The sequence below is a fragment of the Lepidochelys olivacea genome (genome assembly GCF_965140295.1).
Source record: "Lepidochelys olivacea isolate rLepOli2 genome assembly, chromosome: 15".
NCBI classification, from domain to species: domain Eukaryota; kingdom Metazoa; phylum Chordata; order Testudines; family Cheloniidae; genus Lepidochelys; species Lepidochelys olivacea.
In genome coordinates this window covers 12,713,890-12,728,363 of record NC_140425.1, presented here as the reverse complement: position 1 = coordinate 12,728,363, position 14,474 = coordinate 12,713,890, and the positions used below count along the sequence as shown (strand labels likewise).

At 48.0% G+C, this 14,474-nt stretch overlaps 1 protein-coding gene across 3 annotated transcripts; it reads right to left on the bottom strand.

Annotated features, from left to right (window-relative positions):
- Nucleotides 1-59: 59 nt before the first annotated feature.
- On the bottom strand, nt 60-13,589 carry SIRT4 (sirtuin 4). Of its 3 annotated transcripts, none has more exons than XM_084648956.1 (5): nt 13,536-13,589; nt 5,042-5,547; nt 3,240-3,534; nt 1,646-1,843; nt 60-875 (listed from the first exon to the last, which is right to left on the bottom strand). In XM_084648956.1, the coding sequence occupies exons 2-4, from the start codon at nt 5,545-5,547 to the stop codon at nt 1,691-1,693; spliced, it is 954 nt and encodes a 317-aa protein (XP_084505082.1). In that variant the 5' UTR covers nt 13,536-13,589; the 3' UTR covers nt 60-875; nt 1,646-1,690. The 3 variants fall into 3 exon arrangements, with proteins under 3 accessions (XP_084505082.1, XP_084505083.1, XP_084505084.1); XM_084648957.1 differs by having other exon boundaries at nt 60-872; XM_084648958.1 differs by having other exon boundaries at nt 5,042-5,373; nt 13,536-13,578.
- Between the last annotated feature and the right edge of the window lie 885 nt (nt 13,590-14,474).

The following is a 14,474-nucleotide window of genomic DNA, read 5'->3' as shown; positions in this document are numbered from 1 at the left end:
CCAGGCATGAACTTGACTGATTCATAGGAGAGGAAAAAATTCCAAAGTGGCACCATAAATCTTGTAAGCAATTTTTAAATTTAATTACACACGGAAAACCCTACTCCCAGCTGCGCATTCCAGAGAAGGTCATAGCTTAGTTAGGAGCAGCTCTGGTCAGGCTGACTCAGTGAAACTCCAGCAATATCCCAGTCATTGTTTTTTTTTTTAAGGTTCAAATAGGAGCCAAGGGTAGCTGCCAAACTGTACAGCACCTCCCTCTGGCCCCGTAATGCTCAGCCTTCTCCCTGCTCGAAGAGGAGGACTTGTTCAGCTGATAACCCACCCCGCAAAGAAGTCTCTCTCTGGAAAGCAGATGCATTTAGCAGGTGCCCTTGTTCAACTTCTCTGCTGAAAACATTTTTCCCAATACAGGTTCCTCCCAGCTCTGGGAGAGCAGAGTTCCGGCTTCACGGGGCCTGTCTTATGCCGTCCCCTCTCACCTTCTTCTGACATTAGATCCCCCAGCTGCTAAAACCCTCTTCAGCTCCGTGCTCCCCCCATTCCAATTTGTCTTATCCCTCCTCCAAGCTCCCCTTCCCCAACTCTCCTCCTGGTGCCAATTGTAAGAAAAGTGTCTTGGTTTGGAGATACAAAAGTCTGATCACCGTGTCCCAGCACCTTGTAGTGAAGGCAAAGCAGAGGCACAGTAGACTCTAGGGACAGGTAGGGCTGAGAGAATCTCATACCAGGTGCTTTCCACCCATCCTGCTTCCAGGTAAATGGAGACCATGGCTCAGTGCAGAAAGCTGATCTGATTGGAACGGATGATGGATTGCTGTCCTCTGCTGGTCTCATCAAAAGATGCACCTTTAGATCTCACCTCCGTTTGCCTGCTGGGTTAAAATAGCCCCTCTTAAGAGATTATGATGGGTCAATAAGCACTTGACGATATGAGGAAAAGAAACTGATTTATGTTGCTTATTATTTGTATTTCCATCGCACCCAGTTGGAACTTGATACTTTAAAAATCAGTGCCCAATTAGCTGTGCGCAATCCTACGCAGCAGAGTTTTTGTATTACCACATCCTGTAAACTTTGCACTAAAAATCACAGTGCACAATGGGCCTTGGTAAGTCACTTTTTTTTTAATGTCCTGACACAAAGTTTCAACAATGTGCTGATCAGCCACTCTATGACCCTGCAGCCACTCCCTGGGGGCTTTCTGCTAACTGCCTTGTTAAAGTAACTATCTGATTGGAACCCAAAGAAACCAGAAAACTGATGAGACGAGTCAAGTCTGAAAATTCCTCTCACCCCATTCTCTGGAAGGATTAGCATCCTGGGAGCCATTCTCAAACCCAAAGAAGTCAATGGGAATTAAGGGTGCTCAGCTCCTTTATTTAAGTTAATTAATTTGTAGGCAGTCAGCCTTCCCCATCAGGACTGCATCAGTCAGAGCTGAAACTATATGATCAAGTGTTGGCACCTGTTACTGGGATGGCTTTTTTGCTTGGCTGATCTTAGTCCCTATCCTGCCAGAAGTGCTCAGCATTTGATGGGTGTCCAAGGACCTCCTGCTGCTCAGTGGGTGTGACTGACAATCTCACGTCAGCTTGTCACAGGTAAGGCTGGGGAGTTTACTCACCATGAACAGGGTACTTACCTTGGGTGGGTGCAGGTGCTTGGCTCACTAACACTAGAAACTGGGTCACCGCAGGACAATCAAAGGCAGCAACTCCCCACACCGGGAATTCAGTTTCATGGATGCAAAGTGATCTGACCTTGTGGGTCCAATATTAATGATCACAATTGGCAGCTTCTTCTCATGGGCAGCAAGTGCAAACCTGTAACCAGAGTACACCTGCAGGGACACAAAGAAACAAAGTGATGTGGAGCCTGGACAAAGGAAGAGCTATAGAAAGAACCAGTCCACATAGGCCATTGCCCAATGGTGGGACATGATTGTTCCCTCTGGTGTATTTGCAGATACACACTACACAGAAAAATGCTATATAAGCTACTCTTCATTCAAGTACTAGATTCTTTCTTCAAATCTGCACAGGATGGGAGCAGCTGCTACTTAACTCCTAACAGAGGAAAGATTTTCAATACTGTGGAAAATATTCCCCCTTCAATGGTTTTTGTGACTTTCCTTGCCACCCCTAGCTAGTTATCATAGAGTCTTGCTTATATGCTTCCACCTTTGTGGCCTATCTCCTCTGCCCATTTGGGGATAAACATGAGACCTTGATCGCTTCCAGGGACAGGATTATGACTTCACTTCAAGCTCAAGCAGCAGTTGGGCCCCAAATATCCTGAAGAGGTGAGGACTGGAACTCAACAGCCTCAGCCTTACCCACTCACGTCAGCCCTTGAGATGTGTGTGAGCATTTTACAGTGCAGCTTTATTCTGTAAAGTAGCTTTCATGCAAACTGTGTCCCAGACACTTTCCCAGGTTAAGTGGTGGGCTCAGAGTCAGGATAAATAACAACACAGGCAAGAAATAGCTCAGGGAGAAAAAAAGATGGCAAAGCAAAGAAGGGAAGCTGTCCAGCAGGGCTGTTCCAGAATGCAGGTGAAGGCTCTCTGCTCCCTCATCTTCTTCAACTTCTTTCAGCAGTCTAATGAGGAATTAATTCACTTGCAACTCTGTTCTCTCCAGGCAGAGAACGCTCTATCTCAGTCTGCTTCCTGCAGGTCTCCAGCCTGGATAATGTATAAACCTCCCCACACTAGAGACAAAGTTATTTCAGGTTGCCATTCCCATAACACTAGGGCGTGAGAGGAATATGTTAGAAAATTCAAAGGAAAACCTGAAGTGGGGGTGAAGAGGGATTTTGCAGCACTGATCTTTTACACCAGGCTTAATAGGGTGCTAAAGACAAAAGAGTTGGGCAAGAAAAAGTGGGATTGTGATCTTTGCAGGGCTAATCTGCATCTAAAGTCAGGTAGATAACAGGGCTACCTGGGCAACCGTGGAGATTAAGAAAGTATATCTGGGATAGCATAGGCAGATCAGAGCAGTATCTGGGAAATGGCTAAGTCCGACTGGCACTGAAGTGAAAAGCACATTATAGGTACCTCACAGGGATGGCTGTGAAGCCAGATTATAAAGACAGTAGAACAAAATACTAGGAAATTCTGGAGACTGGATTCAGATAAGAGGGATGGTGGTCCCAGATTATGGGATCAGGGACCACTGCAGAGACAGTAGCCCAGAAAAATAGGAATACAGACAGGAGATATGAGCAGTTACCTGCAAAGAGGATCCTGCCACCAACATGGAATCTGATTCAGCCAGGCGCTTGTGCACAAAGTCCACTTTCTCCCGGCTAACTGTGTCCCCAAAGAACGTCACATCTGGCTTCAGGATCCCACCACATCTGCTGCAGGCCGGGACACGGAAGTTATGCACCTGCTCTTCTGTGAGGAAGACATCCCCATCCGGGGCCATGCCATGTGCTTCAGCTGTCCAGGTGGGATTCAGCACTTCAAAGCACTTCTGAAGCTCAGAGCGGGGAGTTTGCTCTCCACAGCCGAGGCAGAGAACCCTGAAACACAGTTCATGGTCTTTCAAAGGGCCCCATCTCCACTGGGCTGCAGCAATTCACTGATCCAAAGATTTTAAGGCCAGAGGGACCATTTGTGATAATCTAATCTGACCCCCTGCATAGTACAGGCCAGAGAATGTTACCAATCATTCCTGCGTGAAGTCTGGAAGGCCCAATATGGACCTCACAACTCTGTGTTTAACTATGACCCTGAAGGAAACTGCCCCATGGGAGCCGGTGGGTTCTAAAGAATATGTGATCTAAATCAGTGGTTTTCAACCTGTGGTCTGTGGACTCCTGGGGTCCACACACTATGTCTAAGAAGTGCAAAGGGGTCTGCATCTCCATTCAAAATTTGTAGGGGTCCACAAATGAAAAAAGGTTGAAAACCACTGCTCTAGAAAGTCAGAATTACTCAAGAAGAGATCTAAGGGTATGTCTTCACTAGCAACGTTAACGTGGCTGTGTAGCCGCGGCACCAGTGCTATAAAAAAACCACCCCCACGAGGGGAGTAGCTACCTGCACTGGTGCACTGTCTACACTAGTGCTTTACAGTGCTGAAACTTGCATCACTCGGGCGGTGGGGATTTCACACCCCTGAGCAAGAAAGTGTCAGTGCTGTAAAGTGGCAGTGGAGGCCAGGCCTAAGTCCTCTACCTACTTCCCACCTCCATCCTCACCAGCGGGGTGGGGGGATTCATGGTTTTAGCATTGCTCTGAAATATCACCACAGGTTCAACTTCCAACAGTGTCAACTCAGCCCAGCATCCTTCCAAGGCAGAGAAACTAGCTGCCAGGCTGTTTACTGTGTGTGCAGATCTTTCCCACAGGGCCTCCAAACATTGTGGTCCCATCTGTGCTGTGTAGACATTAAAGTACCTTGGGATCTTTTGGTAAGTGGCCTTGGCTAAAATCCCCCCTCCATTTCTGTGGTGCAGAGTGCTGCTCTCCCTCCCAAGAAGTGGCTGCACGGCAGTGGTGCTGTTTACGTATAGTATGCAATGTCTGTGGTATGTACTATCCTTGCTGCACTTCTTGTCTCCAGACAGGTCCACCTTCTGTGCTCCCAGCACAACACACTGATTTCAGCCCCATTTACCTTTCCCTGCACACGCATGGTCTCTGTTCCCCTTCTTGCCCTCGCTGAGAGGACTCTAGATATGACAGAAAAGGAGAAGATCCTAATGATAACAGATTAAAGGGGAAACGAGTCAAACAGTACTGCACGAAAGGTGTGTGAAACGTGGGAGCACCCGGGCAAAAGATGTTCTGCCCCTTAAACAGCATCTGTGGATTAGCCACCCTCCCGCCATAGCATAGCAATTCTGTGCTCACCTCTCCCGCAGTCAAGTAGCACCTTTATGTTGTCCCACCTGTGTAGTAACATGACATCCTTACATAATTCCTTGTGCCCCCCCATAACACCACACCCGTTCGTAAGCTACCCTCCCACCCATAAGATGGTACCTGTGCATTAACCATCTTTTCCCTAACCCTGTAGCGTACCTGTGTGTGCAGCCATGCAATTCCATCACCCGCTGACTCCCAGCCTTGGTATGCAGGGCATCCACATTCTGGGTCACCAGCCAGTGCAGCTTTCCTAGCTTCTCCCAGTTTCTTAAGGCCAGGTGCGCTGCGTTAGGCTGGTGAGAGGAGAACTGGGGCCAGCCCACAAAGTTCCTTGCCCAGTACCTCTGGCGGGCACTGGCACTGCGAAGAAACTCAGTATGCTGGATGGGCCGCCTGTCCGTCCTGGCATAAAGCCCCACCCCTTCTGAGCGGTAGTCAGGGATCCCTGATTCAGTGGAGATTCCAGCGCCGGTCATTACCAACAGCCTCTGGGAATGAGAAAAGAAGCGCTGCAATGCCTCCACTTCCACGGCATCTGGAGGAGGGCTGGCTGGCACAAAAGCCAGGTTTGGAGAGGCCTTGGCCCCGGAGTGAGATCTGTAATGGTGGAGCCTGAGGGCTCTGCAACCTTCCGGCACCTTCAAAGCACAGTATATACTCATCTAGGACCCAAGAAGATGAATATATGGCAGTTAAACCTTGGAACACAGAGGTCTTCCTTAACGACAAGGTTATTTTTTCTTAGGCTACTGTGAGGAATTCATGATGCTGATAATGATACTTTGTTCTTCTCTTCTGCCTTCTAGTCAACAATCCCAAATCACTTTGGACACGTTAATTCATTAAACAGCACCTGCGAGGAAGGCATTATTAGCCTCCTTTTCCAGCTAGAGAAACTGAGGCACAGAGAGGTGAAGTAACTTTTCCACGGTCATGCAGTGAGTCAGTGGTAGAGCAGGCACTCGAGACCAGAACTCCTGACTCCCAGCCCTGTGCCCTATTCATAGGTCTCACCCTTCCTCCTTGGTTGACAGGCAGCTCCCCCCTGCAAGTGGGCAAACTTGGAAGAGATGGGGCCAGTTCTTCACATTTTATGACTTTTTTAAAGGGACACCCAGGCAGGGGAAAGCCAGAATCTACCTAAAACATGGCTTTATACGGGGTTGCAAGTGGACAGCATCCCTTTCAGGCACATGTGATGGGCACAAAGAGTGGCAGCGGAGAGATAGGGTAAGAGAACCCCAAGTATGCCAAGCTCATCTCCACCGGCCTTGCCTGGTTTGGGAGCCCAGCTTCTCCTCAGGTGGGAGTTTGCTCTGCTGCTCTTGGCACAGAGTTGTCTCCAAACCGGGGTGGAGAGCAGCGCACACAGAAGCAGCATCACACAGAGCAAAGCCCTCACCACAGCAGCAACCCCATTCTTCAGAACCCCTCCCCACAGATGACGCCCCTCCTCACCACTGCCTCTGATGAGGGAAGGCAGAGATGACTCGCCCTGTTGTCTCCCTCCTCTTCAGGGTAGAGGCCCTGTTGGTAGAGGAGAGTATAGAGCCTCTGGCTGTTACAGAGCCTGGGCAAAACAGGCCTTGAATTAGTGGGTGAGTTTGCAACCTAGGCTGCCTCCCAAGCCAGTTGCCATGTTGGGCACCATCCCCCTCAATATGAGCAAGAGAGGGAGGCAGGAATGAGGCCTATCTCTGCTGCTTCTCTAGCAGCAGGAAGGCCTGGGTTTGGTGTGTCTCTGAGTTGCTGCTCCCTTACAGGGCTCTGGAGGGGGCTAGGAACAGAGGGGCCCAGTGTAGGAGGAGCAGCTGGGAGATGGAGGCCAACAAAGGGGCAGCAGAGTGGCCCTCAAACAGTAGGGGACAGCATGAAATGACTGAGGGAGGGGAGAATGGATTTTGGAGAGCTAGCAATGTAAATTGGCTGGGGGAGGGGAATTGATCTGGGGACAGGAGAGGCATTGATTGCTTTGGCAATAGGGTTGGGAAAGAGTCAAAGAGCGCAGAGGAGCAAAGGCACAAGGAGAGACATTTGTCCACCCTATTTTCAGGAGATTTTTGTCCACTCTGTGTACAAAGAGCATTTACAAAATTTCCCTGTGTACAAAGAGCATTTAAAAAAACAAAATAAAACAATGGAGGGGATGAACTGCCTGGAGATTTCTGGAGACAAGAGGAGCGAAAACAGGGAGAGAATTTGTAATTCACACTAAACACCAAATATATCAGTTTGGGCCAGCATGGGAGCCTAAAATGAAGAGCCTGATTTGCAAAGGTAGGTGCTGAGTGCCAGGTACAGTCAATGGATGTTGCAGCTGTCCAGCATCACTAAAAATTTGACCACTTCCTTAGGTACCTAAGTCTGGATTTAGGTACCTAATTTTAGGCACCCACATCTGAAGCGTTTGGCCTGGATTTTTCAAGATATTAGGCCTTGCCCCGCTCAGCATTGCAAGGCCTAAGGCCCAGACCCTCAAAGGTTTTGGGCGCCTAACGCCCACTGAGTTCACATCTACCCAACGGGGCCCCGCAAGCGAGATAGGTGAGGAAATAACTCATTTGTGAACCCTAAAGGGGCCTAGGTGTGAATTAGGTGCCAAGCGGCTGGTCAGGGTCAGGGCTGAGGCAGCTGAGCCCAGGCCCAGCCACCAAAATTTAGGTGCATCAGACACTTTAACTGCAGAAACTTAGGCACCTAGAGACATGAGGCGCCCACCGGCTTTTAGGCAGCAGCTGAGCAGGGATTTTGTGAGTGCTCGTGGCACCTACATATTGGATGCCTGAATTGGCAATTAGGCACCTACTGTCTCTGCTATAGCCACTACTGTGGCAGAGCTGTGGCCCTACTGCTGTGACGATGTAGCGTAGCCATGACTTACATTGACGGCAGGGGTTTTACCGATGATGTAGGTAATCCACCTCTCTGAGAGGAAGTAGCTCGGTCTGCCTAGGCGTGTCCGCACTGGGTATTAGGTCAACCTAACTACAGTGCTCAGGGCGCAAAGATTTTCACAGCCTTGAGCAACACAGCTAGGTCAGCCTAAGTTTTAGGTGTAGAGCAGGCCTCAGTCTGACTTGTAAATCCCTCCCCTAAATGTGTTTACAAGTCTGGGACCGACAGCTGAAATTTTTAAAGGGACTTAGGCAGCTAAACAAACAGATAGGCACATGGGCCCATAGCCCCAAAGGTATTTAGGGATTTCAATGGGAGTTAGAAGCTTGAATACTTCAGAGGACATTTTCAAAGATTCAGCCCAGGTGCCACCTAACCCATCTAGGTGCATAAGTTCCCACCAGCTGACATTTTCAAAGCAGCCTAAGGGCTGCTACTACTTTGCAGCTAAAGAGCTGCTCTGAGCCCTAGCACAAGCTGAAGCCCCAGAGGCTCTGCCACAGAACTGGGATTTTTAAATTAATTGGAGGAATGTCTATCTTGCCAACAGGGCCTGATCCTGTAGGTGTGCTCTGAGCATGCCTAAGTCCTGTCAGACCCTGCAACAGGTGGGCCGGATGGTGGCCACCATTAGGTGGAGGGGTGGCCAGTACAGCACCTGCACAAAAGAGAGCAGGAGACCCAGGGCAATGTAGGGTGAGGCGAGGTAAGAGAGGGATGGAGTATGAATGGGGGTGGAAAGCAGGGGGTTAGTTGCTAGGGCACAGGCTCCCTAAGCAAATGACCTGGTTTAGATGCCTAACTCCAGGAGAAGGTTTGTGGCTGAGGATCCCAAGTGGACGGAGGCGCCTATCTCTGGCCCATCAGCCGATCGGACCAAGTCAGACTCTTAGATGCTTAAGCCCCACTCTTCTGCCCTCCCCTCCCCCTGGCATTTTACTCCTGGATAGCTTAGGTGGTTCCTGCTCAGTTCTGAAAATTTTACTTCCTGGCCAGCTTCTGAAAATCCCTTTGGCAGGTGCTTAACTATCTCCATGCTCTAGTCTAGGGAGCGTAGGCAGCATAAAGCTGCCAACTCAGGGCTGAAGATTCCACTAGACAGTGGGCCACCTAGGGGGTTAGTCATAGAATCATAGAATATCAGGGTTGGAAGGGACCTCAGGAGGTCATCTAGTCCAACCCCCTGCTCGAAGCAGGACCAATTCCCAGTTAAATCATCCCAGCCAGGGCTTTGTCAAGCCTGACCTTAAAAACCTCTAAGGAAGGAGATTCTACCACCTCCCTAGGTAACGCATTCCAGTGTTTCACCACCCTCCTAGTGAAAAAGTTTTTCCTAATATCCAACCTAAACCTCCCCCACTGCAACTTGAGATCATTACTCCTTGTCCTGTCCTCTTCTACCACTGAGAATAGTCTAGAACCATCCTCTCTGGAACCACCTCTCAGGTAGTTGAAAGCAGTTATCAAATCCCCCCTCATTCTTCTCTTCTGCACACTAAACAATCCCAGTTCCCTCAGCCTCTCCTCATACGTCATGTGTTCCAGACCCCTAATCATTTTTGTTGCCCTTCGCTGGACTCTCTCCAGTTTATCCACATCCTTCTTGTAGTGTGGGGCCAAAAACTGGACACAGTACTCCAGATGAGGCCTCACCAATGTTGAATTGAGGGGGACAATCACGTCCCTCGATCTGCTTGCTAGGCCCCTATTTATACATCCCAAAATGCCATTGGCCTTCTTGGCAACAAGGGCACACTGCTGACTCATATCCAGCTTCTCATCCACTGTCACCCCTAGGTCCTTTTCCGCAGAACTGCTGCCTAGCCATTCGGTCCCTAGTCTGTAGCTGTGCATTGGGTTCTTCCGTCCTAAGTGCAGGACCCTGCACTTATCCTTATTGAACCTCATCAGATTTCTTTTGGCCCAATCCTCCAATTTGTCTAGGTCCCTCTGTATCCTATCCCTGCCCTCCAGCGTATCTACCACTCCTCCCAGTTTAGTATCATCCGCAAATTTGCTGAGAGTGCAATCCACACCATCCTCCAGATCATTTATGAAGATATTGAACAAAACCGGCCCCAGGACTGACCCCTGGGGCACTCCACTTGACACCGGCTGCCAACTAGACATGGAGCCATTGATCACTACCCGTTGAGCCCGACAATCTAGCCAACTTTCTACCCACCTTATAGTGCATTCATCCAGCCCATACTTCTTTAACTTGCTGACAAGAATACTGTGCGAGACCGTGTCAAAAGCTTTGCTAAAGTCAAGAAACAATACATCCACTGCTTTCCCTTCATCCACAGAACCAGTAATCTCATCATAGAAGGCGATTAGATTAGTCAGGCATGACCTTCCCTTGGTGAATCCATGCTGACTGTTCCTGATCACTTTCCTGTCATGTAAGTGCTTCAGGATTGATTCTTTGAGGACCTGCTCCATGATTTTTCCGGGGACTGAGGTGAGGCTGACTGGTCTGTAGTTCCCAGGATCCTCCTTCTTCCTTTTTTTAAAGATTAGCACTACATTAGCCTTTTTCCAGTCATCCGGGACTTCCCCCGTTCACCAGGAGTTTTCAAAGATAATGGCCAATGGCTCTGCAATCACAGCCACCAATTCCTTTAGCACTCTCGGATGCAACTTGTCCGGCCCCATGAACTTGTGCACGTCCAGCTTTTCTAAATAGTCCCTAACCACCTCTTTCTCCACAGAGGGCTGGCCATCTATTCCCCATGTTGTGATGCCCAGCGCAGCAGTCTGGGAGCTGACCTTGTTTGTGAAGACAGAGGCAAAAAAAGCATTGAGTACATTAGCTTTTTCCACATCCTCTGTCACTAGGTTGCCTCCCTCATTCATTAAGGGGCCCACACTTTCCTTGGCTTTCTTCTTGTTGTCAACATACCTGAAGAAACCCTTCTTGTTACTCTTGACATCTCTCGCTAGCTGCAGCTCCAGGTGCGATTATGGCCCTCCTGATTTCATTCCTACATGCCCGAGCAATATCTTTATACTCTTCCCTGGTCATATGTCCAACCTTCCACTTCTTGTAAGCTTCTTTTTTATGTTTAAGATCCGCTAGGATTTCACCGTTAAGCCAAGCTGGTCTCCTGCCATATTTACTATTTTTTCGACACATCGGGATGGTTTGTCCCTGTAACCTCAACAGGGATTCCTTGAAATACAGCTAGCTCTCCTGGACTCCTTTCCCCTTCATGTTAGTCCCCCAGGGGATCCTACCCATCCGTTCCCTGAGGGAGTCGAAGTCTGCTTTCCTGAAGTCCAGGGTCCGTATCCTGCTGCTTACCTTTCTTCCCTGTGTCAGGATCCTGAACTCAACCAACTCATGGTCACTGCCTCCCAGATTCCCATCCACTTTTGCTTCCCCTACTAATTCTTCCCGGTTTGTGAGCAGCAGGTCAAGAAAAGCTCCCCCCAGTTGGCTCCTCTAGCACTTGCACCAGGAAATTGTCCCCTACGCTTTCCAAAAACTTCCTGGATTGTCTATGCACCGCTGTATTGTTCTCCCAGCAGATATCAGGAAAATTAAAGTCACCCATGAGAACCAGGGCATGCGATCTAGTAGCTTCTGCGAGCTGACAGAAGAAAGCCTCATCCACCGCATCCCCCTGGTCCGGTGGTCTATAGCAGACTCCCACCACTACATCACCCTTGTTGCTCACACTTCTAAACTTAATCCAGAGACACTCAGGTTTTTCTGCAGTTTCATACTTGAGCTCTGAGCAGTCATACTGCTCCCTTACATACAGTGCTACTCCCCCACCTTTTCTGCCCTGCCTGTCCTTCCTGAACAGTTTATAACCATCCATGACAGTACTCCAGTCATGTGAGTTATCCCACCAAGTCTCTGTTATTCCAATCACGTCATAATTCCTTGACATCACCAGGACCTCCAGTTCTCCCTGCTTGTTTCCAAGGCTTTGTGCATTCGTATATAAGCACTTGAGATAACCTGCTGATCGCCCCTCATTCTCAGTATGAGGCAGGAGCCCTCCCCTCACAGACATTCCTGCCTGTGCTTCCTCCCGGTATCCCGCTTTCCCACTTACCTCAGGGCTTTGGTCTCCTTCCCCTGGTGAACCTAGTTTAAAGTCCTCCTCACTAGGTTAGCCAGCCTGCTCGCAAAGATGCTCTTCCCTCTCTTTGTAAGGTGGAGCCCGTCTCTGCCCAGCACTCTTCCTTCATGGAACACCATCCCATGGTCAAAGAATCCGAAGCCTTCTCTCCGACACCACCTGCGTAGCCATTCGTTGACTTCCACAATTCGACGGTCCCTACCCAGGCCTTTTCCTTCCACGGGGAGGATGGATGAGAACACCACTTGCGCCTCAAACTCCTTTATCCTTCTTCCCAGAGCCACGTAGTCCGCAGTGATCTGCTCAAGGTCATTCTTGGCAGTATCGTTGGTGCCCAAGTGGAGAAGCAGGAAGGGGTAGTGATCCGAGGGCTTGATGAGTCTCGGCAGTCTCTCCGTCACACCGCGAATCTTAGCCCCCGGCAAGCAGCAGACTTCTTGGTTTTCCCGGACAGGGCGGCAGATAGATGACTCAGTCCCCTGGAGGAGAGAGTCCCCGACCACCACCACCCGCCTCCTTCTCTTGGGAGTGGTGGTCGTGGAACCCCCCATCTCAGGACAGTGCATCTCATGCCTTCCAACCAGTGGAGTCTCCTTCTAGTCATTGGTCTGCTCAGCTGAGCCGTACGAACATCCCTTTAGAAATCTGGTCCTAACTAGAGAAGCCACTTTTGAAAATGGACTTAGCTATCTAAGGGCCTGTCTACACTTAAAATGCTGCTTTAATGATGATGCTCTAAACTGATGGGAGAGAGCTCTTCCTTCAGCATAGTTAATCCACCTCCCCCTAGAAGCAGAAGAAGGTCTCCTGCCAACAGAATACTGTCTACACTAGGGGTTAGGTTGGTATAAGTGGATTTTCACACTCCTGAATGAAGTAGTTATACTAATATAGATCTGTAGTGAAGACCTGATCTAGGTCAATTATGCCCAGATCCTCAAAGATTTTAGGTGCCTAAAATCAATAGAGCTGAAGAGAAGCCAGCGACATGATCTTTGATAAGGGACTGACATGATGAGAGCAGTGGGAGAGAACACTTGTTTATGCAGCAGCATTTGGGTCAGACTGGAGGGGAGCAAGATGAGAGGCAGAGTCTGCAGTGGTATAGGTGGGAGGCGACAGTAAGTGGCAAAGACCAAGAGGAAGGGATGTATTGGAGAAATGTGGTGAAAGATGAAAGAGAAAGATTTTGTGGCAAGCATTACTGAGGGGTGAGGGGAGGCTAAATGTAAAGAAATAAATATTTAATGAAGAAAAGAAATACACTTGAAAAACAGGACTTTTTATGTTTAAAATATGATTCTTAACCTTAATGCTTTCTAGTCCACAAAATAATTAAAAATAATTTTCCATTTCACTCTCCTGCCAAGTCCCACATCTACAGTTCTTTGTTTCCCCTGTTACAGTTGCAAAAAATATACTAACATTTCACACACAGTCTAAAAACCACTACGGAGACAGATCAGATCAGCATTACAGCAGGAAAGGGGCAGCATCTGAAGATAACCCCTGACTCTAAAGATCTCCACAGCACCCAGCTTAGCCATACCTCCATTTCTGTAAAACATGCATATTAACAAGAGAAAAATAAAACAGAAAAAATAAAGCCCTTGTTGCTAAACCAGCAAGAAAAATTCTATAAGCATTTGCAAGTTCACCTCTCATGTTATGGCAGTGCCTGACCTTCAGAGAAGACAAAAGGCTGCAGAAACAGAGAACTCTGGGAAATGAAGTTCACAAAACAAAACTAAAAAGGAAAACTACAAATCCCACAATTCAAAGAATACATATGTTGAAAAACTGAGCAAAGAAAAAAGAGCAAAATTTCAGAACACCAGGGAAACCAATCATACAATCCTTTTTCTGAAAGTCTCGGGGGAGAAAGTCACATGAGTACTAGAGACAGATTCTAGCAATACTTAGCGTATTACAGTTAATTTAGCAGATTTACACTGGCATATTTTAATTCACGAATTTGGCATCTTATAATATAGACAGCAGAGATAACTTGAGAAAAGTTGCAGCATGTGTGAAACTTTCCTGGGACAGAAGGGTGACAGAAAGCTGGTGTTGCAAGTTGGGTGATGGACTAATTAGCTTAATGATGCCTTGAAACCAGTCTGGTTCACCCCATGCTGGAAAGCAGGTGGCCGGCAAGTGAGCAAGGGTCACAGGTTCACTTCTTACCTTCTCAGAGCTAAGATCACGTGTAACTTTGACCTGTTAACCTTTTACCCCCAAATGGGAATATTGCAATTATGTATTCCTTATGCTGTCTGATTTTAAACCAAACTTTACACCACTTTATAATCTGTACATTATTCCCTGATAACCAGAAACTTCTATGCTTAAATTCTGTTTGCTTTTTTAAAAAAAAACATCATTGTAATAAATTTTTAAAGTCTTTTGGCCTATTAAAAGCTATGATCAAATGTCTTGATGTGTTTGGTCTTTTAGCCCCAAGATGAAAACCTTGTTTGTGTCTTTTGGGCCACGAAGCACAAACATTATCTCCTAGCTTCTGAGGTTCAACTGAAGCATGATTATTACTAATTGAAAACTTTTCCAAATATCCTGCCTTGAGAGGTGGAAATACA

What these genes read in the sequence shown, in the direction of transcription:
- SIRT4 (XM_084648956.1), bottom strand. Translation starts at nt 5,547, where the DNA reads ATGAGTATATACTGTGCTTTGAAGGTGCCGGAAGGTTGCAGAGCCCTC. An exon ending in TTGCATGGCTGCACACACAG is followed by an intron (nt 3,535 to 5,041) that starts GTACGCTACAGG and finishes ACTGTGTTTCAG; the next exon opens with GGTTCTCTGCCTCGGCTGTG. An exon ending in TGGCAGGATCCTCTTTGCAG is followed by an intron (nt 1,844 to 3,239) that starts GTAACTGCTCAT and finishes GTGTCCCTGCAG; the next exon opens with GTGTACTCTGGTTACAGGTT.